Source organism: Paroedura picta, chromosome 11 (assembly GCF_049243985.1).
Source record: "Paroedura picta isolate Pp20150507F chromosome 11, Ppicta_v3.0, whole genome shotgun sequence".
Taxonomy (NCBI): Eukaryota; Metazoa; Chordata; class Lepidosauria; order Squamata; family Gekkonidae; genus Paroedura; species Paroedura picta.
In genome coordinates this window covers 56,714-81,829 of record NC_135379.1, presented here as the reverse complement: position 1 = coordinate 81,829, position 25,116 = coordinate 56,714, and the positions used below count along the sequence as shown (strand labels likewise).

The 25,116-nt window shown below is 49.8% G+C and overlaps 1 protein-coding gene across 6 annotated transcripts in view; it reads left to right on the top strand.

The window, feature by feature from the left end:
- Positions 1-22,267, top strand: part of SMARCD3 (SWI/SNF related BAF chromatin remodeling complex subunit D3) — a 57,093-nt gene extending 34,826 nt beyond the window's left edge. For 5 of the 6 annotated variants that reach the window (XM_077303315.1, XM_077303317.1, XM_077303318.1 and 2 more), the window contains exons 7-13: positions 1,399-1,500; positions 9,918-10,079; positions 11,039-11,136; positions 11,477-11,612; positions 13,523-13,645; positions 18,742-18,843; positions 18,925-22,267. In XM_077303315.1, the coding sequence (XP_077159430.1) occupies positions 1,399-1,500; positions 9,918-10,079; positions 11,039-11,136; positions 11,477-11,612; positions 13,523-13,645; positions 18,742-18,843; positions 18,925-18,978 (777 nt within the window). In that variant the 3' untranslated portion in view covers positions 18,979-22,267. The remainder of the gene's footprint in view (positions 1-1,398; positions 1,501-9,917; positions 10,080-11,038; positions 11,137-11,476; positions 11,613-13,522; positions 13,646-18,741; positions 18,844-18,924) is intronic. The other variant, XR_013225353.1, reaches the window with a different exon arrangement.
- The last annotated feature ends 2,849 nt before the right edge of the window (positions 22,268-25,116 follow it).

Genomic DNA, 25,116 nt, shown 5'->3' with positions numbered 1-25,116 from the left:
CAAGACCCCCCTTTTCTGTTGGTTCTGCTCTTACCTGAATGATCAGTCTCCATGGGGGGTGTTTGGGGTCCTGTGTCTGAATCTGCAGCATGTCTGCTGTTAGGACTTTCTGGGTTTGCGTCCATCTCCCACACTGTTGAACTGTTCCACGAGACTGTGGGGAGACAGGTGTGGGGAATTTGAAAGAGGAGCTGTGGTGAAATGCTACCCCACTTGCTATTCCCATCAGTGACCCTCAGCTTATACCAGCATTGTTTGGCCCTGAACCTGTGTTTGTAGGTAGATCTAGTGGGCCTTGGATTGCGACTTCACTGAACTGAAGCTTAGCTCGGATGAAATGGAGCGGGAGCGGGTTTCACAAAGGGTTATGGAAGGCAGCCTCTTCTGGGTGGAAAGGCGGAGGTCTGGGGCATGGGGAAATGTGGAGATGTAATCTGGGTCTACTGTGGCTGGGAAGGCATTTTGGCCACCCCTCTTTGGGCAGCAGCTTTGACTGGCCTTGCTGCTCTCTGGCTTGGCTGCTGGCCTGGAAATGCTCTTCAATGTAAAGCGGCACCCTTTGGCTGTTCAGTGGTGGGGGCCGAAGAAGGAGCATGCTGCCTCTCCTAAGGAACTGCACTTGCTGTCCATGTGTTCCTGAGCTGAGTCCAGGGCTGTCCTTGAAGCCCTCCAATGTTCTTTTCTCCACTGCCATGTTATAATTTTAACCCCCTTCCAAATAGCTCAGTGCAGCAAACACAATTTTCCCTTCCTCATTTTCCCTTCACAATGGTCCTGTTAGCTCTGATAGGCTGAAGTGTGTTAGTTATCCAGGAACCTTCCATGGCAGAGTAAGGATTTGAACTCAAGCCCAGTCCAGTCCTGTGACCACTACCCCTCACCAGCTGTCTGAAACAAAATGAGCGGCAGCCTGAGGAGAGGCAGCCTTTGCGGCTGGCATATGCCCTCCCCACAGAGGAGGGCATATGCCAGGGGAGGGTGATATGCCAGGGGAGGCATATATGCCAGGGGAGGGTGATATGCCCTCCCCACAGAGATTCCCTGAACGCCTCACCTGGTGCCTGTAAAGGCGCCAGGTGAGGGCCCTGCCAATGAGGCGCATCCCCCCACCCCAATCAAGATTCAGACTGCTGTTCTGTTTTTAATTACTTTATAGTTTTTACTGACAATGCTTGATGGCTGTATGCATTTTAATGGCTCATTGTGAGTTAGCCTTTTGCTGATGTCTGGGAGGAGAGGCTGTGAACAAGAATTCTGCAGTAATAAAGAGTGAGCACTTTACATGCTCTGCTCTCCCACAGAGGGCTAACAGCCCCACAGAATCAGTGGGGTCCTTTGGCTTGGGCTAAGCCTCACCTGCCTTGGGGCTAAATTGCTCACTTTGTTTCTCTCTCGCAGTGGCACCGGACTCCCACCACCCAGGAGACGGATGGCTTCCAGGTGAAGAGGCCAGGGGATGTCAGTGTGCGCTGTACACTTCTGCTCATGCTGGATTACCAGGTCAGGTCAGGTGTGGGCTGGGACCTGCTTGCAGGGCCAGAGGCTGGGCCAGCAGCACACCAAGTCTGGATGAGATTTCAGAGCATCTGTGAAAGAGCCTGTGCAGGGGAGGGACTCGTCCTGAGCAGGGCAAGGGAAAACTGGAGGTGCCATGGAGGGAGCTGACATGCGGTTGGGGGGAACCCAGCAGACAGCCTCTGATATGGGGCTTTCTGCCTTGGACTTCTGCATCTCGGTGACCTTCTTGTCCGGTCCAGGCAGAAGCACTAAAGACTTGGGCCATTGGCTGCCCCATGTTCAAAGCATGTGGGAAACTGCTTCTTTCCACATCATGATACATTCTTGTCCCTTTCAGGGTCTCCCCAGCTTTGCTGAGAAATATTGCAACAAGCTAAAAAGGTGGCTAAAAAGGCAAATGGTATTTTGGGCTGAATCAAACAGAGTATCGTGTCCAGATCATGGGAAGTGATGGTACCACTGTACTCTGCTCCGGTTCAGCCTCACTTGGAGTCCTGTGTTCAATTTTGGGCACCCCAGTTGAAGAGTGTAGACAAACTGGAGCATGTCCAGAGGAGGGCAGCAAAGATGGTGAGGAGTTTGGAGACCAAGAGGAAAGCTTGGGGGAGCTTGGTCTGTTTAGCTTGGAGAGAAGATGAATAAGAGGTGATACAATAACCATCTTCAAAAATTTAAAAGGATGCCATGTTCTCTTTTGCCCTGGAGGAATGGACCAGATCCAATGGGATGAAATTAATTCAAAAGAAATTCCGTCTAAACATCCAGAAGAAGTTCCTGACAGAGGGGTTTCTCAGTGGAACAGGCTTCCTTGGGAGGTGGTGGATTCTCCATCTTTGGACATCTTTAAACAGAGGCTGGAGAGCCATCTGACGGAGAGGCTGATTCTGGGAAGGCTCAAGAGGGTGGCAGGTTACACTGTCAGCAATAGGGTTGAGGGTGTCCTGCATGGTGCAGGGGGTTGGATTAGATGACCCAGGAAGTCCCTTCCAACACTATGATTCTAAGCACCGAGATTCTATGACTGGGCTTGGGCCCTGGCAGTCACTAGAGGGTGAGCATTCACTGTCACAGCCACTTGACAGGGCATTCGATACCCAGGAGGAGGACAGGCCCAGGCCAGGAGTGTTGGCTCCAAGGAGCCATGGACCCTCTGGAGGCCAGTGCTGGGGGACAACAGCATATAGAGGGCTGATACTGTCCTCTCTGCCCATCTTACTGGCCTTCCCGTGGGCACTTGTGATACAGGATGTTGGACTAGAATTACTAGTAGGCTCTGATCCAGCACAGCTGCCCTTCCACCTTTTGCAAAGCTGCAGTGTGTCTTTTTGTAGATGTGTCTTTTTGCAGATCTGTGGCATGGTGATTTTTTTTGTCTATCCAGCCAGCCAAGTTCTGTCAACATTTTCTAAGGGGATAGTTCCTTTCAACCTGTTCTGGCCATCCATTCCTAGTCATTTCTCCTAGTTTTGATTTTCACAGTTTCAATCCCACAATTGTGCAGTGCTAAGGGCCATTCCGCACCCGTTAAAAAAAGTGAAATCCTTACCGTTTGTAAATCCCATATTTTTTCCATTTTGTACGACGTCGTTAACATCCAGTGTAACATCTGCAAACTCGCTACCACATCTTCCATTTCAGAGCGCTTGCAGAGAAATCCACAAAACTGGATTACCCCTGCAAAGTAACGCTAGCAGGATGAGAACAGCAGCAAGACACTCACACAAGACGTTAAAGTGGCTGAAGTAGCGAGATTTCCAGCTCCAATGCCCGCCCTTGAGCCTGCCTCCCTCTCTCTTCACCCAGAAGAGGCCTTTCTTCTTCTTTTTTTGAAAAAACTTCCAGGACTAACAAATAGGTGCACAGTCGCCCAGGCAGAGCAAAAAATAAACTGTTCCTCACCATTTTGCCCAGTAAGCATGTTTGTTCCCCACCCAAAAAAAATGCCCCCCCAATTTTTTAAAAAAGCATCCAGATTTCAAGAGGGATTATAGTGAAAGGAGCCCAAGGGCCTCTGGTCCCCCCCCCCCCAAACTCCACCAGAGCGCTCTGGACCTGTTGTGCCATTGCACTGTTACATTGTTGTACTGTTATATTATATTGTTACACTGTTATATTATATTGTTATACTGTTACAACCACTGTTATTAATATTATTGTATGATTATTAATGAAGATTGTTTCATGTATGGTTCACAAGTTCAATGTAAACCGCCCTGAGCCTCCGGGGAGGGCGGTATATAGAATCATAGAATCATAGAGTTGGAAGGGGCCATACAGGCCATCTAGTCCAACTCCCTGCTCAACGCAGGATCAGCCCTAAGCATCCTAAAGCAATATAAATATAAATATAACAAACAAACAAATAAATAAAATAAACGAATAGGTTTAAAAGAAAAGCGGGCATCCCGGTCCCTTTAAAAGAGCGAGGAAGGTGATTGGCCGCCTGTCTTAATTGACAGGCGGAAGAGAGGAGTGTGTCTAAGTGTGTTCCCCTAATCCGCCATTTCAAGGAGTCCTCCAAAATGTCAGGAAGCACTAAGTGGCAGCAAAGGAGCCAGCAGGTGAGGAATTCCAGGAGGCATGTTTTTATTTAGCATTACACCATTGCGCTGGTGTAAGCCTTTTTTTTCTGTGCGGAATGACCCTAAATTTTTCCCTTTGGCAGCAAAGACCAAGAAATGCAAGCCTGCCCACAGTAGAGGACAGGAAGCCATGGGTGGGACCTGGGAACAGTGTGTGAATCCGAGCACCCCAGTGGGCAAAGGAGAAGCAAAAATGGTATGGCGAAAGCCTCAGTAGAGCCTTGCTGGATCAAACGAGTCCCGGGGGGCCTATGTGAAGTTGTGTTGTGTTGCCCTGGACCTTGTGTGCCACTCACAGCAAGCAGCACAAAATGGAGAAGAGCCTCTTCTCAGCAAGGGCATTTCTAGAGCCACAGCCAACAGTGTGGCTGGCACCTCTGGGGATTTCCCTTCTGCAGCCCCATGTCCTGTTGAGGAGGCACACAGGTTGCTTTCTCAGCTCATTAAGTCATCTTGGAGGGCCCATGTCCAGCCTATGCTGAGGCAGCTGCATTGGTTGCAAGTTGGCTTCCAGATCAGGTTCAAGGTTTTGGTTCTTACCTTCAAGGCCATTCGCAGTTTGAGTCCCACCTATCTGAGGGATCGCTTGTCTCCTTATGCCCTTCACGGGGCTCTGTGGGTAGAAATCTGCTGGCTGTCCCCGGTAGGTGTGCCTGGCCTCGACCAGTGCCAGGGCGTTCTCGGTCCTGGCCCCAACCTGGTGGAATGAGCTCCCGGGAGAGCTGAGGGCCCTGACAGAATTGGCAATGTTCCGCAGGGCCTGTAAAACGGAGTTCTTCCGCCAGGCGAGACCGGGCCAGGAAGAGCAGCTCCCTCCCTTATGAGTGTATGGAAATCTGTTGGGCTACGTACTCTCTGAACCTACCTCCTGGAGGGTTGATGGCTGTGCATGGGGGAGGGGGGGGCTGGAACAGAGTGGGTATCCTGCAGATAGTGATTTTACTGCCATCTGGGTTTTGGTATTGTATTGTTTTTATGTGGGGTTTTTAAATGCTATGTAAACCACCATGAGCTGGCTGGGTCTGATAGTGGCGGTTAATAAATAGATAAAGATAAAGATATAACTATATATTAAAAACTATACAAAACTATATATAACTATGTGTGTGTGTGTGTGTATACACACACACATATCTATATATAACTATATAACTATTTGTTGTTGTTGTTAGGTGCAAAGTCGTGTCCGATCCATCGTGACCCCATGGACAATGATCCTCCAGGCCTTCAGTGGCTCCATCCAGCCACCTCATTCTCTGTTGTCCCCCTCTTCTTTTGCCCGCAATCGCTCCCAGCTCTTCTCCAGGGAGTCCTTTCTCATGAGGTGGCCAATGTATTTGAGTTTCATCTTCAGGATCTGGCCTTCTAAGGAGCAGTCCGGGCTGATCTCTAGGACTGACCGGTTTGTTCACCTTGCAGTCCAAGGGACTCGCAAGAGTCTTCTCCAGCACCAGAGTTCAAAAGCCTCAATTCTTTGACGCTCGGCCTTCCTTATGGTCCAACTTTCACAGCCATACATTGCAACTGGGAATACCATAGCCTTGACTAAACGTACTTTTGTTGGCAGGGTGATGTCTCTACTTTTTTGGATGCTGTCTAGAGCAAGCGTCTTTTAATTTCTTTGCTGTAGTCCCCATCTGCAGTGATCTTGGAGCCCAGGAAAATAAAATCTGTCACTATCTCCATTTCTTCCCCATCTATTTGCCAGGAATTGAGAGGGCCGGATGCCATGATCTTCGTTTTCTTGATGTTGAGTTTCAAGCCAATGTTTGCACTCTCCTCCTTCACCCACATCAACAGGCTCTTTAGTTCCTCTTCACTTTCTGCCATTAGAGTGGTATCATCTGCATATCTGAGGTTGTTGATATGAAATGCAGGTAAGCAACATCAAATGAGTTTTCACAATATAAGCCCATCACTCAGTCAAAGAAGGAAACCTGGTTGGTCTGGCAGGACCTGTTGGAGACAAATCCATGCTGACTTCCCTTGATCATCAAGATGTTTGCAGATTACCCCCTTTAAAATATGCTACATTATCTTCCCTGCAATTGAGGTCAGACTCACTGGCTTGTAGTGTCCTTCCTGTATCAAGAGGCTCTTTAGTTCCTCTTCACTTTCTGCCATTAGAGTGGTATCATCTGCATATCTGAGGTTATTGATATTTCTCCCTGCAATCTTGATCCCAATTTGTGAGTCCTCTAAACCCGCCTTTCTCATGATGTGCTTCACATACAAGTTAAATAGGCAAGGCGACAGTATACAGCCTTAGAATCATAGAATCATAGAGTTGGAAGGGGCCATACAGGCCATCTAGTCCAACCCCCTGCTCAACGCAGGATCAGCCCAAAGCATCCTAAAGCATCCAAGAAAAGTGTGCATCCAGCCTTTGCTTGAAGACTGCCAGTGAGGGGGAGTTCACCTCCTTAGGCAGCCTATTCCACTGCTGAACTACTCTGATGGTGAAAATTTTTTTCCTGATATGTAGCCTATATCGTTGTACTTGTAGTTTAAACCCATTACTGCATGTCCTCTCTTCTGCAGCCAACAGAAACAGCATCCTGCCCTCCTCCAAGTGACAACCTTTCAAATACTTAAAGAGGGCTATCATGTCCCCTCTCAACCTCCTTTTCTCCAGGCTGAACATTCCCAAGTCCCTCAACCTATCTTCATAGGGCTTGGTCCCTTGGCCCCAGATCATCCTCGTCACTCTCTTCTGTACCCTTTCAATATTATCTACGTCCTTCTTGAAGTGAGGCCTCCAGAACTGCACACAGTACTCCAGGTGTGGTCTGACTAGTGCCGTATACAATGGGACTATGACATCTTGTGATTTTGATGTGATGCCTCTGTTGATACAGGCCAAAATGGCATTTGCCTTTTTTACCGCTGCATCACACTTCATGCTCATGTTTAATTTACAATCCACAAGTACCCCAAGTTCTCGTTCACACACAGTATCCCCCATCCAGTAGGCATGCTTTTCATTTTTCTGACCCAGATGCAGAACTTTACACTTATCTTTATTAAATTGCATCTTCTTCTCATTTGCCCATTTTTCCATTGTGTTCAGATCTTGTTGAACTCTGTCTCTATCTTCTGGAGTATTTGCCAGTCCTCCCAATTTGGTGTCATCTGCAAACTTGATGACTAGTCCTTCCACCCCCTCATCTAGCTGTTATAAATATGTTAAAAAGTACCGGGCCGAGCACCGAGCCCTGAGGTACCCCGCTACTCACCACCCTCCAGTCTGATGAAACACCATTGACAACAACTCTTTGAGTGCGGTTCTCTAACCAATTCCCTATCCACTTAACTATCTGAAAATCCAGATTGCAGTCCTTCAATTTATCCATCAGAACATCATGGGGAACCTTATCAAAAGCTTTATTAAGATCCAAGTAAACGACATCAACCGAATTTCCACGATCCAGCAAACCTGTTACTTGGTCAAAAAAGGAAACCAGGTTGGTCTGACAGGACCTGTTGGAGACCAATCCATGCTGACTTCCTTGGATCATCATATTATCTTCCAGATGTTTGCAGATTGCTCCCGTTAATATCTGCTCCATTATCATACCCACAACAGAGGACAGTCTCACTGGTCGGTAGTTTCCTGGGTCATCCTTCCTCCCTTTTTTGAAGATCGGAATAACATTTGCTCTCTTCCAGTCCTCCGGGACATCTCCAGTCCTTAAAGAGGTCCCGAAGATGATGGACAAGGGTTGTGCAAGTTCTCTGGAAAGTTCTTTGAACACTCTTGGGTGCATTTCATCCGGACCAGGGGATTTGAACTCATCCAGTGCAGCTAAATGCCTCTCAACAACCTCCATGTCAACCTGCCACCCAGACACTATCTCTTGGCTACTGCCATCTCTAGATGTGCCTAAACACTTTGACCTGTGGGAAAAAACAGATGTAAAATAGGCGCTGAGCCTTTTTGCTTTCTCTGCATCCTCCGTTAGAGTTTGTCCATCCGCACCCAACAGTGGGCCTGTTGCCTCCTTTACTTTACGTTTGCTCCTCACATAACTGAAAAATCTTTTCTTGTTACAATGGGCTTCCCTGGCCAATATTAGCTCACTCTCAGCTTTGGCCTTTTTGATGATTGATCAACAGTGCCTAGTAACTTGTAGGTACTCTTCTTTAGAGCTCTGTCCTTCCCTCCATTTCCTGAACATTTCCCTTTTCTTTCTTAGTTCCTCTTGAAGTTCTCTGTTAATCCAAATAGGCTTCTTAGAGCTCGTGCAGTGTTTTCGCCTTTCTGGGATAGTTATTGATTGAGCATGCAATAGCTCTTGTTTGAGTAGTGCCCACCCTTCACATGCTCCCTTCCCTTCCAGCATTCTCGTCCATGGTATGACACTCATTGTCTCTGAGTTTATTAAAGTTTGCCCTACGAAAATCTGGCTACAAGCTTCCTTGCCTCCCCATCTCAAAAGGATTCCATGAGGACATGGTCACTTCCCCCTAGGGTCCCCTTGCTGTTCAGCCTTGCTGAACTCCTTTCTCAATTTTCAACCAATCAGTGATTCCATGTCCGGTTCTCACTGTGGCTTCTTGACCTGAATATAGGTTTCTCAAGAGACAGGTCAGATGCTCTGGTATTCCCATCTCTTTAAGAACTTGCCACAAAACCACAGAATCAAAGGCTTTAGCACTGTCTATGAAGCAGAAGTAGATGTTCTTCTGGAACTCCCTAGCTTTCTCCATGATCCAGCACATGATGGCAATTTGATCTCTAGTTCCTCTGCCTCTTCGAAATCCTGCCTGTACTTCTGGAGGTTCTCTGTCCACACATTGTTGGAGCCTAGCTTGTAGGATTTTTAGCATAACTTTGCTAGCATGAGAAATGAGTGCAATGGTGCGGTAGTTTGAACATTCTTTGGCATTGCCCTTCTTTGGAATGTAAACTGACCTTTTCCAATCCTGTGGCCACTGTTGAGTTTTCCAAATTTGCTGGCATATTGAGTGTAGCATTTTTACTGCATCAGCCTAAAGCATCCAGGATATGTATCTGTCCAGACGCCGCTTGGAGGCCACCAGTGAGGGGGAGCTCCCCGTCTCCTTAGGCAGCCCATTCCACTGCTGAACTAGACCCATAGAATCCTAGAGTGGGAAGGGGCCACATGGGCCATCTAGTCCCACTCCCCTGCTCAAGGCAGGATCAGCCTCAAGCATCCAGGATAAGTACATGTCCAGTTGCTGCTTGGAAGCTGCCAGTGAGGGGGAGCATCTGAGGCAGTTGATTCCACTGCTGAACTACTCAGACTGTGATTTCCTAGAGACCAGACAAAGGGAGGAACCACTAGTTTAGAAGAAGCATCTGGGGCCCTTTTTCTGGGACGCAGGCCCATTCCTGGGAAGTTGCAGTTCTCTGGGAGAGGGTGACAGTGGTGGTGAAGTTTGTCTCTGACCCTCCTGTTCAGGCCAGACAAGAAATAATCATTCCGCTTGCATTTTTCTGCTCAGTTCTGCCTTGGGATGATTCCATGATGGGTCTGAGCCAAGCAGGGTCAGCCCTGGCCAGTGCTTCAATGGGAGATGCCCAAAGGATCTCCGGGGGCTCCCTGTCTTGGATCTGGTCTATGGGACTCTGATGGACTGGGAGATTGCAACATCTTTGTCAAGCACGTCCCACTGCACAGGGCTCCAGGTTGGGAGGGAGGTGTTTTCTTGGGTCAAGTTGGGTATTTTCTCATTGTTGTCATGTGCCTGCCAGGTTAGACAAAAATGTTGGTCGGATGCTACAAAGAAGCTGCCAGGCACATGCAAGCACCCGTATGAACAGTGTTGAATCTTTTTCTTGTTCTCCTGCAGCCACCACAATTTAAACTTGACCCCCGCTTGGCCCGCCTGCTGGGCATCCACACCCAGACACGCTCCGCAATTATCCAGGCACTGTGGCAATACATCAAGACAAACAAGTTGCAAGACTCCCACGACAAGGAGTACATCAACTGTGACAAGTATTTCCAGCAGGTGAAATAAACACACACACACCACATCATGCCAGGACTTTCTTGATGCCCCTGGATATACAGCTGTCCTGCTCTTGACAGTGACTGGGCTGCAGACTCTGGAGGCCTTGGTGTGGGGGGTACAGTACCAGTTAGGGGGCTATGGGACATCTGGCAAAAACCCATGCTCTTGGTAGAAGAGCCGATCCGTACAGGAGGAGCTGTATATCAGAGTCTGCTCTGACTGTTGTTGCCCTTCACCTCAACCCAGCATTGGTTGCCTCACAGCTCTCCTCCTCCTCTTCCTCCTTCGTTTCTGCTTTCTAGTCCGGATGAATGCAAAGAAGGTATAGAAGCAACCCAAATAGATGTTGGCATTTTTGAGATGCAGAGAGCAATGGAAGAGAAGAGGCTCTGCAGGGGTTTTTTGGGTGCCTCGCTTTGTTGGAATTCTGTCTTGAAAGTTGGCCTTTATGAGACGGACACACAAGCACTGTTCAAAAGCCAAATAGCTACTAATCATGGGAGGGGGGATGCAGCCTGTTCATTACTGACATCCAGGCGTGCTGCATACTACACATGTTGAGGCATCCTAGCCAGCATATTACCATGCTGCTACCAAGAGAAGGTCTGTCCCCTGCTAGTGAAGAAGAGTAGCAAATCTGTTCATGTGCTTAGTGCTTGCATTTTACCTCTCCCCATCACTTCTCAGGCCTTGGACTGCCCAACCCCAAGGCAAGGCCTTCCTATTTGCCCATCAGTCCTGGGCAGAAGAGACCCCAGCCCATAGAGAGTCCCTATTTCTAGCCTGTCCTTGCTGATCACGCTGTCTTTTGCCTCTGGCATGAAGGGTCCCCCCCCCCGAGGGTCGAGCAAGGGATGGCAAACAATCCAGGTCCATTCTTTCAACTGTCTGCTTCTCCTGTGACCAGGTTCCCGCTCTCTCCTGACCCCTCCCCTAACCCTCCCCCTCACTTCCAGATCTTTGACTGCCCCCGGCTCAAGTTTTCTGAAATCCCCCAAAGACTCACCAACCTGCTGCTGCCACCAGACCCCATTGTCATCAACCACATCATCAGGTAGGCCTCTGCACGGGCAAGCTCCTCTCCCAGGCCACCCCCCAGTGGAAGGCCCCGCCTCCCTGCTGCAATGCACCCTGCCAGGGGGTCCCGTCTGGCTGCTGCTGCTGCTCCTGGGCCCCTCCTGGGGAGCTACACCTGAGGTCTCCAGGCAGGCACTCACAGGCAGCCCTGCCTCCCTTTCCACCTCAGGAAGGGGCAGGCGGGCCTTTGCTCCTTCAGTGCCTTGGGGAGCTTGGAGGCCCAGGGCTGCAGGGGGCCCCTCCACTCAGATTGGGGGTTACTCTTCTGGGCTCCGAGTGTCTGGGACAGCTTTTTGCTCTCTTCTCTCCTCACCCAGCGTGGACCCCAATGACCAGAAGAAGACAGCTTGCTACGACATTGATGTGGAAGTGGAGGACCCCCTGAAAGGCCAGATGAGCAGCTTCCTTCTCTCCACAGCAAATCAGCAGGAGATCACAGCCCTAGACAACAAGGTGCTCTGGGGAGACCAAATGAGACTTTGGGGACCAGCAAGAGGGAGTGGGGCCCTGCTTCTGACAGGCCAGGATCAGACCACTGGACAACCTAGTCCAGCCCCCCCCTCCCCCAGCCATGGCCTTTCAGCTGCCCTCAGGAACTGGCCAGCAGGAGCCTGTCAGAGAGCAGCCCACCATTGTCTGCTCAGTCTGTTTTCAAACCCAGCAGCCATCCCAGGGGGATGGAACAAGGCTCCTCAAACCCCCCCCCCCCAGCTGGCTGTGGGACAGAGAGAAGGACTGGCCCGAGGAGGAAGGTGGCTCTCCCAACCACTTTCCCACTCACCTTTGTGGAGATTTTGTAACATCATCACATTTGGAGCCAAATCAGAGTGGCAGCATCTTGCAAGGGTAAGGTTGCTGAGGAGGAGCCAAGTCCCTGTTGCCAGCTCAAGGGACAAATGCCCCATCCTTGTTATGGCTGGGGGAGGGGGGGGGCTGGACTAGGTTGTCCAGTGGTCTGATCCTGGCCAGTCACCCACAGGCCAGTTGGGGGACATATTTGACATCACCCCAGTTCTCCAGTGGACTGTGGGAAGAAGCTTCCCCCCAGAGGCAGGCAGGTTCAGCCATTACTCCACCAAAATTTATAAGATTGACCAGGCAGCAGCTGCAGATGTGGCCCTTGGGAGAAGGCCTCACAGCACACCTTTCCAGGCTCCAGAGCCAAGGTTTTTGCTGCTTCCATACATCCCACATATGTCAGACTGCCCTACCACAAACCACTGGAGAATGGAAAATTTATCTTGCTTGCCATGAATCTTTCTTCTCAGTGGTCTAGGGGTAGGGCAGTCTCTTTCCATCTAAAGGGAGACATCCTGGAAGCTTTGTGTGCCGTAGGGCTGTGGTCCCCAACCCCTGGGCCGGAGACTGGTCCCAGCCCGTAGATCAGTCAGTACTGGGCTGTGGCTCCTCCTTGTCCTCCTCCCCACCTGCTGCCTCGGGGGCTGCCCTGCCACTCTGCCGCCAGCTCACCTTTGGTGCTTTCCGGCGGCCGCCATGGCTGGGGATCCCCCTTGGCATGGCACTGTGCAGCTGCTGCTGGCAGTGCCCCCCAGCGGGCGGCGGGAAGTCAGGGGCACCGGCGGGAAAGCAAGTGGAGCAGGGGCTCAGGCGGCAGCGGCGACGTCCCTCGGCAAAAGACTACCCCCCCCAGGCCTCAGTAAAATTGTCAAGCGTTGACCAGTCCCCGGTGATAGAAAGGTTGGGGACCACTGCCGTAGGGGGTTCGTCTCTTCCCAGAGGGCTTTCTTGTGGGTCCTTTTCCAGTGCTCCTCCCCTTGTTGCACGTGGTGTTGGTTGTTTTTCCTTTGGTTGGTGGTTTCCTGAGGGGGAGGGCTAGGAGTACGAGCTGAACTGCTTCAGAACCAGCCTGGGGCCTGGGAGAGAAGCCCCTTCCTGAATTAACTGAAATACCAGCATCCCTGCCTGCCTGCCTGCCTGCCTGCCTGCCTTCAGGTGAGAGCTTCTTCCCAGGGGTCTGAGACTGGCCCTCCCAGGGTTCACAGCAGGTGGGGGAAATCTCCCCCAAGAGACCTAAAGCCCTTTCTGTGTTAAGGCTGTATTATCTTGCTAATGTGGCAAAACATATAGCACAGGGAGTTTAAGAATGTAAACGAGGCCCTGGGCCAGGGAAACCGCAGTCTGAATCCGCACTCCTTCCGCAGAAGCTTCCTGGGTAAGCTTTCATACAGCCACAGCCTTTGGGCTTAGCATTGAAGTGAAATACATATTTTAATAAATCTGACCTCTTCCCCAGGACAAGATTGGTGGACTGTAGGCACCCAAGCTCCATGACTTCCATAGTGATTTAAAAGATTAGCTTGGCGACTGGGTGCGAATCACTCCCACTTTGTTTCCTTGGCCAGATTCATGAGACCATAGAGTCCATCAACCAGCTGAAGATACAGCGAGATTTCATGCTGAGCTTCTCCAAAGACCCCAAAGGATATGTCCAAGATCTTCTCCGGTCCCAGAGCAGGGATCTGAAGGTACATGGGGGGGGGGGGCTTGGAGATTAATGCAAAGGAGAAGACTGCCCCTTGTCCACAGGCAAGAGGAGATGGGCCAGGGGGAGTGCCTGACCAGCAAGAGGCCTTCAGCCAGTCCCAATCCAGCCTTGGAAGAAGTGGGGCTAGGGACTCGGGACAGCCTTAAGGGAAACTCCAGTGAAGGGTCTGTAACTCTACCTTTTGAATTTGCAAGGCAGATGTCTTCTGTGGAATGGAGGGGTATTAGGACCAAGTGGTTGGTGTCTCCCTATTAAAATGTTCATGTCATTACCAGCCCATATTTAGCTTACAGTCCACAAGTACCCCAAGATCTTGTTCTCACACACTGATGGGGAAGTGTATCTCCCATCCAGGATGCCTGCTTCTCATTTTTGTGACTCAGTTGTAGAATTCTGCACTTGTCCTTATTTAATTGCATCTTGTTCTCATTTGTCCACATTTCCAGCATGTTCAGATCTTTTGCTCTAGGATGCTTAGGGCTGATCCTGCATTGAGCAGGGAGTTGGACTAGATGGCCTGTATGGCCCCTTCCAACTCTATGATTCCATGATTCTATGATTCTATCTCATTGAACTCTGTCTTCTGGGGTGTTTGCTCCTCCTCTCAATTTGGTGTCATCTGCAAATTTAATGAGTAGTTCCTCCACCACATCATCCAGTTCACTGATAAAAATTTGGAAAGTACTACACCCAGTATCAAGCCCCATGGCACTCCACTGCTCACCTGCCTACAATTTGATGAAATACCCTTGAGAATCACTCTTTGGGTGTGGTTTTCTAGCCAGTTCCCTATCCACCTAGCCATCCAAAAATCTAGTCTATCGTCCTTCAGTTTATTCATCAGAACATCATGGGGAATCTTGTCAGTAGGCTGAGTTTCCATGATCTAATAAGCCTGTCACTCGGTCAAAGAAGAAAACCAGGTTGATCTGGCAGGACCTGTTGGATACTTCTCCAGATCAACAGCTTGTCCAGATGATTGCAGATCACCCCCTTTTCAATCTGCTCCATTATGTTCCCTGAAATTGAGGTCAACTCACTGGCTTGTAGTTTCTTGAGTCATCTCTCCTCCTTTTTTTTTTTTAAAGACTGTGATAACATCCACTCTCCTCCAGTCTTCTGGCACCTCTCCAGTCCTCCAAGAGCTCCTAAAGATGATGGACAAGGGTTCCACAAGCTCTCCAGAAAGCTCTTTGAGCGCTCTCAGGTGCATACCATCTGGCCCAGGGGATTTGAACTCATCCAGTGCAGCCAAGTGCCTCTTGACAATCTCTCTGTCCATGTCAACCTGCCACCCAGACACTATACCTTGTCTACTGCCATCCCTAGATGTGCCCATATTCTTCTGGGAAAACACAGAGGCAGAATAGGCACTGGGCCTTTCTGCCTTCTCTCTGTCCTCTGTCACAGTTTCTCCATCTTCACTCAACAGCGGACCTATTGCCTCGTTTACCTTACATTTGTTCCTCACCTATCTGGAAAAGCTTTTCTTCTTATAGTGGGCTTCCAAGGCCAGTCTCATTTTACTCTCAGCTTAGGCCTCTCTGATGGCTGACCTGCATGGCCTAGTAACCTGCAGATACTCTTCCTTAGAGATCTGTCCTTCCCTCCATTTCGTGAACATTTTCTTATTGTTCCTTAGCTTCTCCTGAATTTCTCTATTCATTCAAATAGGCTTTTTGGATGCCTTACCAAGTTTCTGTCTTGTTGGAATAGTCACGGCTTGAGCATGCAATAGCTCGTGTCTAAACAGAGCCCACCCATCTTTTGCTCCTTTCTCTTCCAGCATTCTGGTCCAAGGGATGATTCTAATGATGCCTCTGAGATTATTAAAGTCTGCCCTACAAAAGTCTAACAGATACATCTGACTACAAACTTCCTTGGCTCCCCATCTGAAAAGGAATTCTAGGAGGACACTCCCTTCTAAGGGTTCCCACCTCCTTCATCCCATCCACCTGTTCTTGCCTGTTAGACAGTATTAAATCGAGTATGGCTGAGCCTCTCTTAGCTTCTTCCACCATTTGATAAATGAAACTGTCAGCTAGGCAGGCCAGAAAGTTGCCTGACTCAAGATGCTTAGCAGAGTTTGTTTCCCAGCTATCCAGCTGCTTAAGGAGGGGGGCATCCACATCTTCACCCTGTTTAGAAAGACTGTTCTGTGAGAGCAGCTCTGACAAGACTATGACTAGCCCAAGGTCTCCAGCTGGCTTCATGTGGAGGAGAGGAGAATCAAACCCAGCTTGCCGGATTAGAAGTTGCCAGTCTTAACCAATACACCAAACTGGGAGCCATTTCAAATAGCTGGGCTGGCAACTCGAAAATGAGCAACAGCAAAATGTTCTCTTGAAAGCAGTAGAGCAAAGTTTCTTTATCAGATTCTAGAAGGCGCTTGTGTCAAGGGTGGTTTCTACACAGGAACAGTCTTGTCCGGCTCCACTGTGACAGGGTCGGCTGCCAATCCCACAGAGCAGTAAGGGGGCTTCCAGGCCCTAGGCCTCTGTCAGCAACCATCCCCTCTCCCCTGGGGAACAGAAGAGAAGAAGAAGAGTTGGTTCTTATGTGCTGCTTTTCTCTTTTGGGCTGTATCAAATGGAGTACTGTGTTCAGTTTTGGGCACCCCAGTTGAAGAGGGATGTAGACAAACTGGAGCGTGTCCAGAGGAGGATGATATAGGCTAGATATCAGGAAAAAATGATATAGGCTAGATATCAGGAAAAAAAATTTCACAGTCAGAGTAGTTCAGCAGTGGAATAGGCTGCCTAAGGAGGTGGTGAGCTCCCCCCTCACTGGCAGTCTTCAAGCACAGGTTGGATACACACTTTTCTTGGATGCTATAGGATGGTTTGGGCTGATCCTGCATTGAGCACGGGATTGGACTAGATGGTCTGTATGGTCGCTTCCAACTCTATGATTCTGTAATTCTGAGGGCAACAAAGATGGTGAGGTGTTGGAGACCAAGACGTATAAAGAAAGCTTGGGGGAGCTTGGTCTGTTTAGCCTGGAGAGGAGACGACTGAGAGGGGATTTGATAACCATCTTCAAGTATTTTAAAGGGTGCCATATAGAGGACGGCGCAGAATTGTTCTCTCTTGCCCCAGAGGTAACAGGTTCTCCATCTTTGGGAATTTTTAAACAGAGGCTGGATAGCCATCTGACGGAGAGGCTGATGGTCTTAAGGGGAGTCTTAAGGAGAGTCTTAAGGGTGACAGTGGATGAGTGATAGGGTTGTGAGTGTCCTGCATAGTGCAGGGGGTTGGACTAGATAACCCACGAGGTCGTTACCAACTCTATTATTCTTTGATTCTATGATTCTACCCGAAGGAGTCTCAAAACCGGCTTACATTCACCTTCCCTTTCCTGTCCCCACAACAGACACCCTGTGAGGTGGGTGAGGCTGAGAGAGCCCTGATATTACTGCTCAGTCAGAACAGCTTTATCAGTGCTGTGGCAAGCCCAAGGTTACCCAGCTGGTTGCATGTGGGAGATTGTGGAATTGTGGCTTGCCAGATTAGAAGTCCGCGCTCCTAACCACTATACCAAGAGGGCAGCCAAGATGAATGAGGGCTTGGAAGAAAGGTTGAAGAAATCTAGAAGAAGAAACAACTTGGTGGGGGGGACTATGATGGAGATTTGAAAAGGATGGCTGGGGTGAGGATGGTGGATCAAGCGAGTTTTTTCTCCACTGACAGGCCAAAGGGAGGGCAAATAGTTGAGCTGTAGTATTGACTGCTACTTAATGTAGTGATGGCCATTTCCATAGATGGCTATAAGAGGGAGTTGGACACATTCACGAGAAGTTAATCCACAGCTGCTAGACAGGGTACGTAAATGGGAACCTGCATATTCAGAGACAGTAACCTCTGAAGCCAAGAGGTGGCAGCAGGTGTGCCTTCTTTTTTGATCCTGGTCTAGCTGGTTGGTCAGTATGTGAGAGAGGATACTGGACTAGATGGACCATTAGTCTGATCCAGCAGGGCTCTTTTTGTCTTCTGCATCTTATGCTTTGCAAGACTGGACTGCCCTGGCATCAGCCACATTCACGTAAGCAGAGGGTTGGTGTGGCGTGCTGCCTTGACGTGTAAGATTAGAATGTCTGCTAATGTGCTTGTTGGGGGATCTTGGGCCAGTTGCTCAATCCTAACCTAACCTGACTTATGTGGGTTTCATGAGGACAGAATGAAGCAACCACTTAGGTCCCCAATGGGGAGAAAGGTAGGATATGAACCAAGTAAATGAATAGGTGTAATGCCTCCTCCTTTGTCAGCTTTCCTGTCTCTCTGCTTGAGATCCAGATTGACTTGGACTTCCCAGCTGGTAGATGGCAATCCGCAGTCTGAGCGCTGCCGGAGACCACGCTCCATCTCTGCCGCTCTCCTGGCAGTCATTGCAGGGGGCAGTTGACAGGAAGGAGCTACACAGATCCAAGTGACCTTTCTGTGGCTTTGTCTCACTCTGAGGAGGGTTCCAGACAGTGTTAAAGCTCCTGTCGAATCAACCCCATAAGCAGACTCCTGGGTTGAAAGAAATCTCTTTATGCAAGAAATAACGTATCAGGTCTTCTCCAACTTTTGCTAAGACTTCAGCAGGCCTACCACAGTGCCCCTATATCAGGAACCCACACCCTCCCACTTTCACTCATTCAGGTGTGAAAAACCTAGTTGATGCCCCTCCCCTTGCTTTCTCATGTCTGGTAAAATGGAAAGATACCCACAGACCTTCAGAAATAGCAGGTCAGTGATGCCTCCCTGCCTTAAGATTCCGGGAGAACTCCCCCCTCCCCCTCCTGCAGTGGATTTACAGCCACAGACCCTTCTGTTGGAATTACGGCGGCCCACAGGTCTGTCTTTCTGGGTCCCCAACACTGATTTTGACCATGATACACCCATCTCTACTAAGCAAAGCAATGCTGCAAACAGAACTATAAAAAATGGAGGCACAGGAGTGATGGCGAAAGTGTGTAGATCTCTACAGAGGCAGGTGCTTGACAACAGGCGACCAAAGAGGTTCCTGGCCTCCGTTCTGGACGCTGCTTTCCTGGCAGTGTTGTGAGTGAGCCGAGTTCCCTCTGCATTGCAGGTGATGACGGATGTGGTTGGAAATCCTGAGGAAGAGCGGCGAGCGGAGTTCTACCATGAGCCCTGGTCCCAGGAGGCTGTAAGCAGATACTTTTACTGTAAGGTAAGGCCCTGGAAGTGGCGGGCTGGTGGGCCGGCCGGTCAGCATATCCAAGCAATTACAGCTGTTCTCTTTCTCTTTCAGATCCAGCAGCGACGGCAGGAGCTGGAACAGTCACTTGGGGTGCGCAACACATAAGCTGCTCAGGCAGAGTGTCCGGGGGGGGGCACCTCATGTGCCCCTTAGATCACTGTTGCCTACAGAATGGACCTACTGCATGCCTGGTCGAGGAGGCACCAGCAGCAGCACCAGTCTGACAAGGATTTGCCCTCCTGAGGCTGCTTCTCCTCAGACCCGGCCAGGCCAGGAGGCAACAAGGTTTCTGCTAGCATTTCACTCACTTCATTCGTTGTTGGAGAAGGAGGCCTGTGTGTTCACAGACCCTTTTGTCCTTCAGTCATGCTGGGAAGGGGGTAGAGGCCACAGGGAGCACTGATGGGTTGCTGTGAATGGATTGGGCTGCCCCTTGCCTGCTCGTTTGATGGGATATTTGTGGCCAGGCGACTGAGGGCCTGGGGCCTGCAAAGGCTCCAGAGGTCTGGCACAGGCAGGAAGGGATAGGTGCTGAACATTCGGCATGGATGTGGTGTGTGGCAGAGCTGGGAACCTGTGCCTGGCCTGCCGAGATCCTGGGGCTGCTCTGAAGGCTCACCCCAAAAGCTGCTGCTCCAAGCTTTATTTCCAAGGCAAGGCGAGCAGTAGGCAGCGGCTCACCCACTTCTCCCCCTGTCCCCAGAAGACATTTGCAGAAGTGGTCTTACGGTGCCTTCTCCCTGAAAATTGTGTTACAGGACCCTTCTCACACTCAGCAAGAGGCAGGAGCTTTGAGGGACAAATGTAACAACGCTCTCTCTCCTGGGCTGAAGATTCAGGGACTTTTCCCCTTTGCCAAAGTACATGGCCTGTGTACTTCACAAGGATCTCCAAAGCAGAGCAGCCCTACTGAGCTGCTGCTCGCTGCTCCGGAGATGAGTCATTCCACCCTGGCCAGGAGAGATGGCCAAGGATGGAGCTTGCCCTCAGAGGGGCCTGGAAAAGCTGCTCGGACCCATCACCCAGCAGGGGCTGGGGTTGGCGGAGTCCTAGCTGGGGCCTACTGAAGGAGGGCTCCTGTGGCTGCTTGGCTGCTTGTCTTTGTGGACAGGCAAGTCACCCTCTCCTTCCATGCACAAGCCTCTTGGGTGGGGGCACAGTTGCTCCTCTCTTATCACCACAAGGGACTGTGCCCATTTTAGCATTGGGGCAGCTGAGGCCAGGTGTCTTGTGGCAGACTGCGGTCTTGGAACAGGGGATGAGACTACTGCCCCACGTACTGGGAAAGGAAGGTGCTGGTTATATGCCTGCTCTGTCCTAGTGCCAGTCACAGAGAGCTGGTGAAGGAGAGAGAAGAGAAGGCCTGGTAGTTATCTTGGGGCCTGTCCCTCATTAAGGAGGGCCTCCCTGTAACTGGGCAGTTCTCTCTCCCCTCCCCCTCCCCCTCATCAGCATTTGGGTGCTGCTTTCAAGATGGATGGGAGTGAGTCTGAACGGCTACCTGACTGGTGCACCAGAAGCTGCGGGACAGATGCTGGCTTGCCGTCCTGTACGGAAGTCCACACTGATGGTCCAGAGAGGAGAGAAATCATGCAGTCAGGATTGCTGAGACGACTGCCAGAACCATCACCATGTCCCATCACTGGAAATATCTCTTGCCCCGGCCCAGATTCAGGGTGACCAAGCTGAATTTAACAGGAGAGCTTGGCTAAGGGAGGGGTGGAGTCAGAAGGGACTGACAGAGTAGCTCTTTTCCCATTTTGTAGCTCCTGCCTACCTCTTGATCAAGAAACACCATGGCAAGGGTGAGTGGGAGGAACATCCCTCAGCCATTCGTGGCCTTCTGTGAACTTTTCTGAGGGGGTGGGGCAAATCAAGGTCTCTGCATATTTTTCACTGCTCATCCCCAAAGCAATGGATGGCCCTCATGTGGCTTACACAGAAATCCAGGCTGCTCTTAGTTCACTGTCCTTCAAAGGATCATCTGTGTTCACAGATCTGCTTTGTGTCACAGGAAGGGATGCTGGGCATGTGGCTGTCCAGGAGTGGCTCTCCAGGGGCTCAGGTGGGTCCCCTTCATCACCTGGATTCCTCAGTCCTTTTAACTGGAGACTCGGTGGGTCATCTTCAAGCCAAACAGAGGCTCTTCCCCTGAGCCATCACTCATCCCTGTTAAATCTGCCTGTTAATGGTTAGTCTGGCTGGACAGAAAATGCCACCAAGGGACACTGCAACCAACAGTCATACGGTGGGACCCCTTTAGGTGTGATATAAATTGGAAAAGATGCTTGGGAAACTGTTCAGAAGTTCCCTGAATGAATCATCATTGATTGAGAACAGGAAACTAAGGGCTGTTTGAGAGCAGCCAGTCACTCCTCAAAGTGCCCTTCACACTGACGGCACTGTGCAGTCTCCCAGGGGGACCACCCGGGTGCAGCACAGACCAGCAGTGGCTCTCCAGCGTCTGAGGGAAGAGGTCTTTGGTATCTCCTACTCACCGATCCTGGAGGTGATGCCAGGGGCTGAGCCTGAAACCATCTGAATACCTACCAGATGTTCTGTCACTGAGCAGTGCCTCTCCATTCCCTTTCTGATTCATTCAATAGGCTTGGCTCTCAAGCAGATGCATCACTTTCTGCGGAATCAGCCCCTTGCTCCATCTGCTTCAGTATTGGCTACCATGGCTGACAGCAGCTCTCCAGGGTCCCAAGCAGAACCAGCTGCTGCCCGGTCCTATTGTCTGGAGATGCTGCCAGAGATTGAACTTGGGACTTCCTGCATGCCAAGAAGATGGTCTTCCGCTGGGCCACAACCCATCCCCCCTAGAGGCAAGGAGAAGAGCTGTCCCACTACCAGTATCCCTTCACCTGGGCAAGAAATGCGGGTAGTGTGGAGGAGCTTGGGTCTACACGTGGCAGCAGATTTCCCAGTGGTTGCTATGCAGGCAAACCTCCAAGGGGCAGGGACAGAGAGTATAGCTGGAAGGGACAAAAGGTACGGAATCCCTTTCCCGAGCTCCCTTATCAGAAAGTAGCCTGCACATGCTGATGTCTTCTACATGTAGTTCTGTGGAAGGTTGCAGTCAGGTTTGTCATACAAATGCCCTCCTCATCCTCCCACCCCCCATCCCCAGGCTGGAGTTAGGGAGAAGCAGAGTCCATGAATGCGAAGATGCCTGTGTTTGCAATGACTCTGTCATCTGCCAAGTTCATGTGCCTGTTTTATCCCATGTCCTTTGGTAGGCTGCTGGACCACGCCTTTCTTGATTCTCTGTGCAAGAGGTTGGTGATGAAAAAGGGGGGAAGCTCAAATGCTGTCTTTCTGTGTCTTTGTTGTATAGTGCTGCGTGATTTGTAGAAAAGCTTTTAAACAATAAATACTTTGTTCCTTTTTATCTATTGTCTTGTCTTGGGCTATCAGACCCCAGGCAAGTCTGCTGCCAGGCTGTGCAAGGGGCAGTTTTAAGGAATTTCTGTTTCTGAGGGATCTTGACAGACAAAAGAAACCTCCCATGGCCACCATGGCCAGAAAGCTGGCAGGTGCAGATGTTTGAGAAGATGCTTCTTGAGCTCTATGGAATACTGTTCTCTCCTTCTGGGGGTGGTACTCAGAGGCCAGAGTTGTCTTTCTTTCCCTCTTATACAAATAACACAAATATAGGTTACATGTGAATGGTCTTGCCCACAGTCCACAATGTATTGTGGATGAGTACCTCTTGACCCTTCCTGCAACTGATTGGAGGACCAGTAGGAAAATTAAGGTTTAAGCTAGAAAGCTGGACATTATCTTCTCTCTCTTCTGCCATTTGAGTGCCTCACTCCAGTGAAGGAGATGTATTCTGATGCTGGGACAAACATTGCAGAGGTGCACAAGCAGATTCTTTCCTCTGCCCTTTTTGGGCCATTATGCAAGGAAGTGTTGTAGGGGGGAAGGGTTATACAGTGCTGCAGCTGCTGCAGCCTCTCGGTAATGATAGGGCAGCTGCTGCTCTTCTGAAGCTGAAGGCAGATGTGGGATGGGGGGAGGGGTCTGAAGGGAAATACTTTCTAAAGCAGCCAGGCCAAGCCTTTCACCTTTCCCTTTCAGTGCCTGAATGGCTGCTGCAGTAGCTGTGCATGGGACTGAGCATGAGCAGGCACCATCTGGCATAGAAAACTGCTCAGAGGGAGAGAGATCGGATAACGTCCCTCCCTAAAGTCCCTCCTTTAGGCCCATGGATCTCCCACCATCCCCATGTGCACCTGCAACTGCTAAACCTACATGGAAAGAGTTCTCTATTTCTGGCCTTCGGGCACACTAGCAGTGGCCTTGGCACACTGTGTTTCTCCTATTCCGAACCACCCCGTTTCCTCCTACCTGCCACGGATTAGACTTTGTACTTATGCTGTAGCTCCATGCATTTCACAGCCATAGCCATTTTTATCTTATAAAACCTTACTGTAAATAACTATAATAGCATAATGCCTGTAAACATATAGAAGCATAGAGTTGAAAGGGACCTCCAGGGTCATCTACTCAAACACCCTGCAGATTGCAGGAAGTAAATGTAGTTTGAATCCAGTCTGGCACTTTAAATATCAACAACATTTTGTTTATATTTATATTTTGATATATCCCCACCCCTCCCAAAACCAGTCCGGTTCATGTTGGTTTACAGTAAAATAAAATAAAATCTGACATAATAAAAATACAATATTGCCCCTCAACAATAACAATAACCAAGATTGTGGGGGTGGGGGAAATCTAAAGCCCACCCCCCCTCCCCGATAGCCACCGTCATCCTTGGAAGAGAGACGATGTCCAGATATCAAAGCAGTGTCCTTGCAGGGCCTATAGAGGGAGGAACCTGATCTTCCTGGCCTGGCCTCAACCAAATGCCTGGTGGAAGAGCTCCATGTTACAGGCCCTGTGGGACAATGACTGCTCCATCAGGGCCCTCAGTTCTTCCAGGAGCTCATTCCACCAGGTAGCAGCCAGGACTGAAAAAGCTGGTCATGGCTAGTCAAGCCTCCCGGGGGAAGTAGATTCATACCTACAGGGTGGAGCCCTATGGGGGGGCATAAGCAGACAAGTGGTCCTCCAGATAAGCAGGACCAGGTCATAGCTGGCCTTAAATGTAAGAACCAAAACCTTGAACCTGATCTGGAAGCCAATTGGTAACCAATGCAGCTGCCTCAGCATAGGCTGGACGTGGGTCCTCCAAGATGATCTTGTGAGGATCCTAGCAGCTACATTTTGCACCAACTGTAATTTCCTGGTCTGAGACAAGGGAAGGTCTACGTAGAGCAAGTTACAGAAGTCTAATCTGGAAGTGACCATGGCATGGATCACTATGGCCAAATGTTCCGAGGACACGTAGCTTGGCGCAGAAGGTAAAATATTTACCTTCATGATCTAGAATCATAGAATCAAAGAATTGGAAGGGACCTCCTGGGCCATCTAGTCCAACCCTCTGCATCCACAACCCTATCGCTGACAATGTAACCTGCTACCCCCTTGAATCTTCACAGAATCAGCCTCTGTCAGATGCCTCTGTTAAAAAATTTCCAAAGATGGAGAACCTACCACCTCCCAAGGAAGCCTGTTCCACTGAGAAACTGCTCTGTCAGGAACTTCTTCCAGATGTTTAAACGGAATTTCTTTTGAATTAATTTTATCCCGTTGGACCTGGTTCATCCCTCTGGGGCAAGAGAGAAAAATTCTGCTCCATCCTCCATATGGCACCCTTTTAAATACTTGAAGATGGTTATCAGATCCCCTCTCAGTCATCTCCTCTCTAGGCTAGACAGACCAAGCTCCCCCACCTTTCTTCATACGTCTTGGTCTCCAAACCCTTCACCATCTTTGTTGCCCTCCTCTGGACACATTCCAGTTTGTCAACATCTCTCTTCAACTGGGGTGCCCAAAACTGAACACAGTACTCCAAGTGAGGCCAAACCAGAGCAGAGTAAAGCGGTACCATCACCTCCCGTGATCTGGACACGATACTCCGTTTGATACAGCCCAAAATCCCATTTGCCTTTTTAGCCACTGAGTCACACTGCTGTTCAATGTATGGTCTACTATGTTCAATGTATGGTCTACTAAGACTCCTAGATCCTTTTCACACATGCTACTGCCAAAACAATTCTCCCCCATCTTATATTGGTGTATTTGGTTTTTCCTACCTAAATGGAGAACTTTACATTTGTCCCTATTGAACTTCATTTTATTAAGTTTAGCCCACTTCTCGAGCCTATCAAG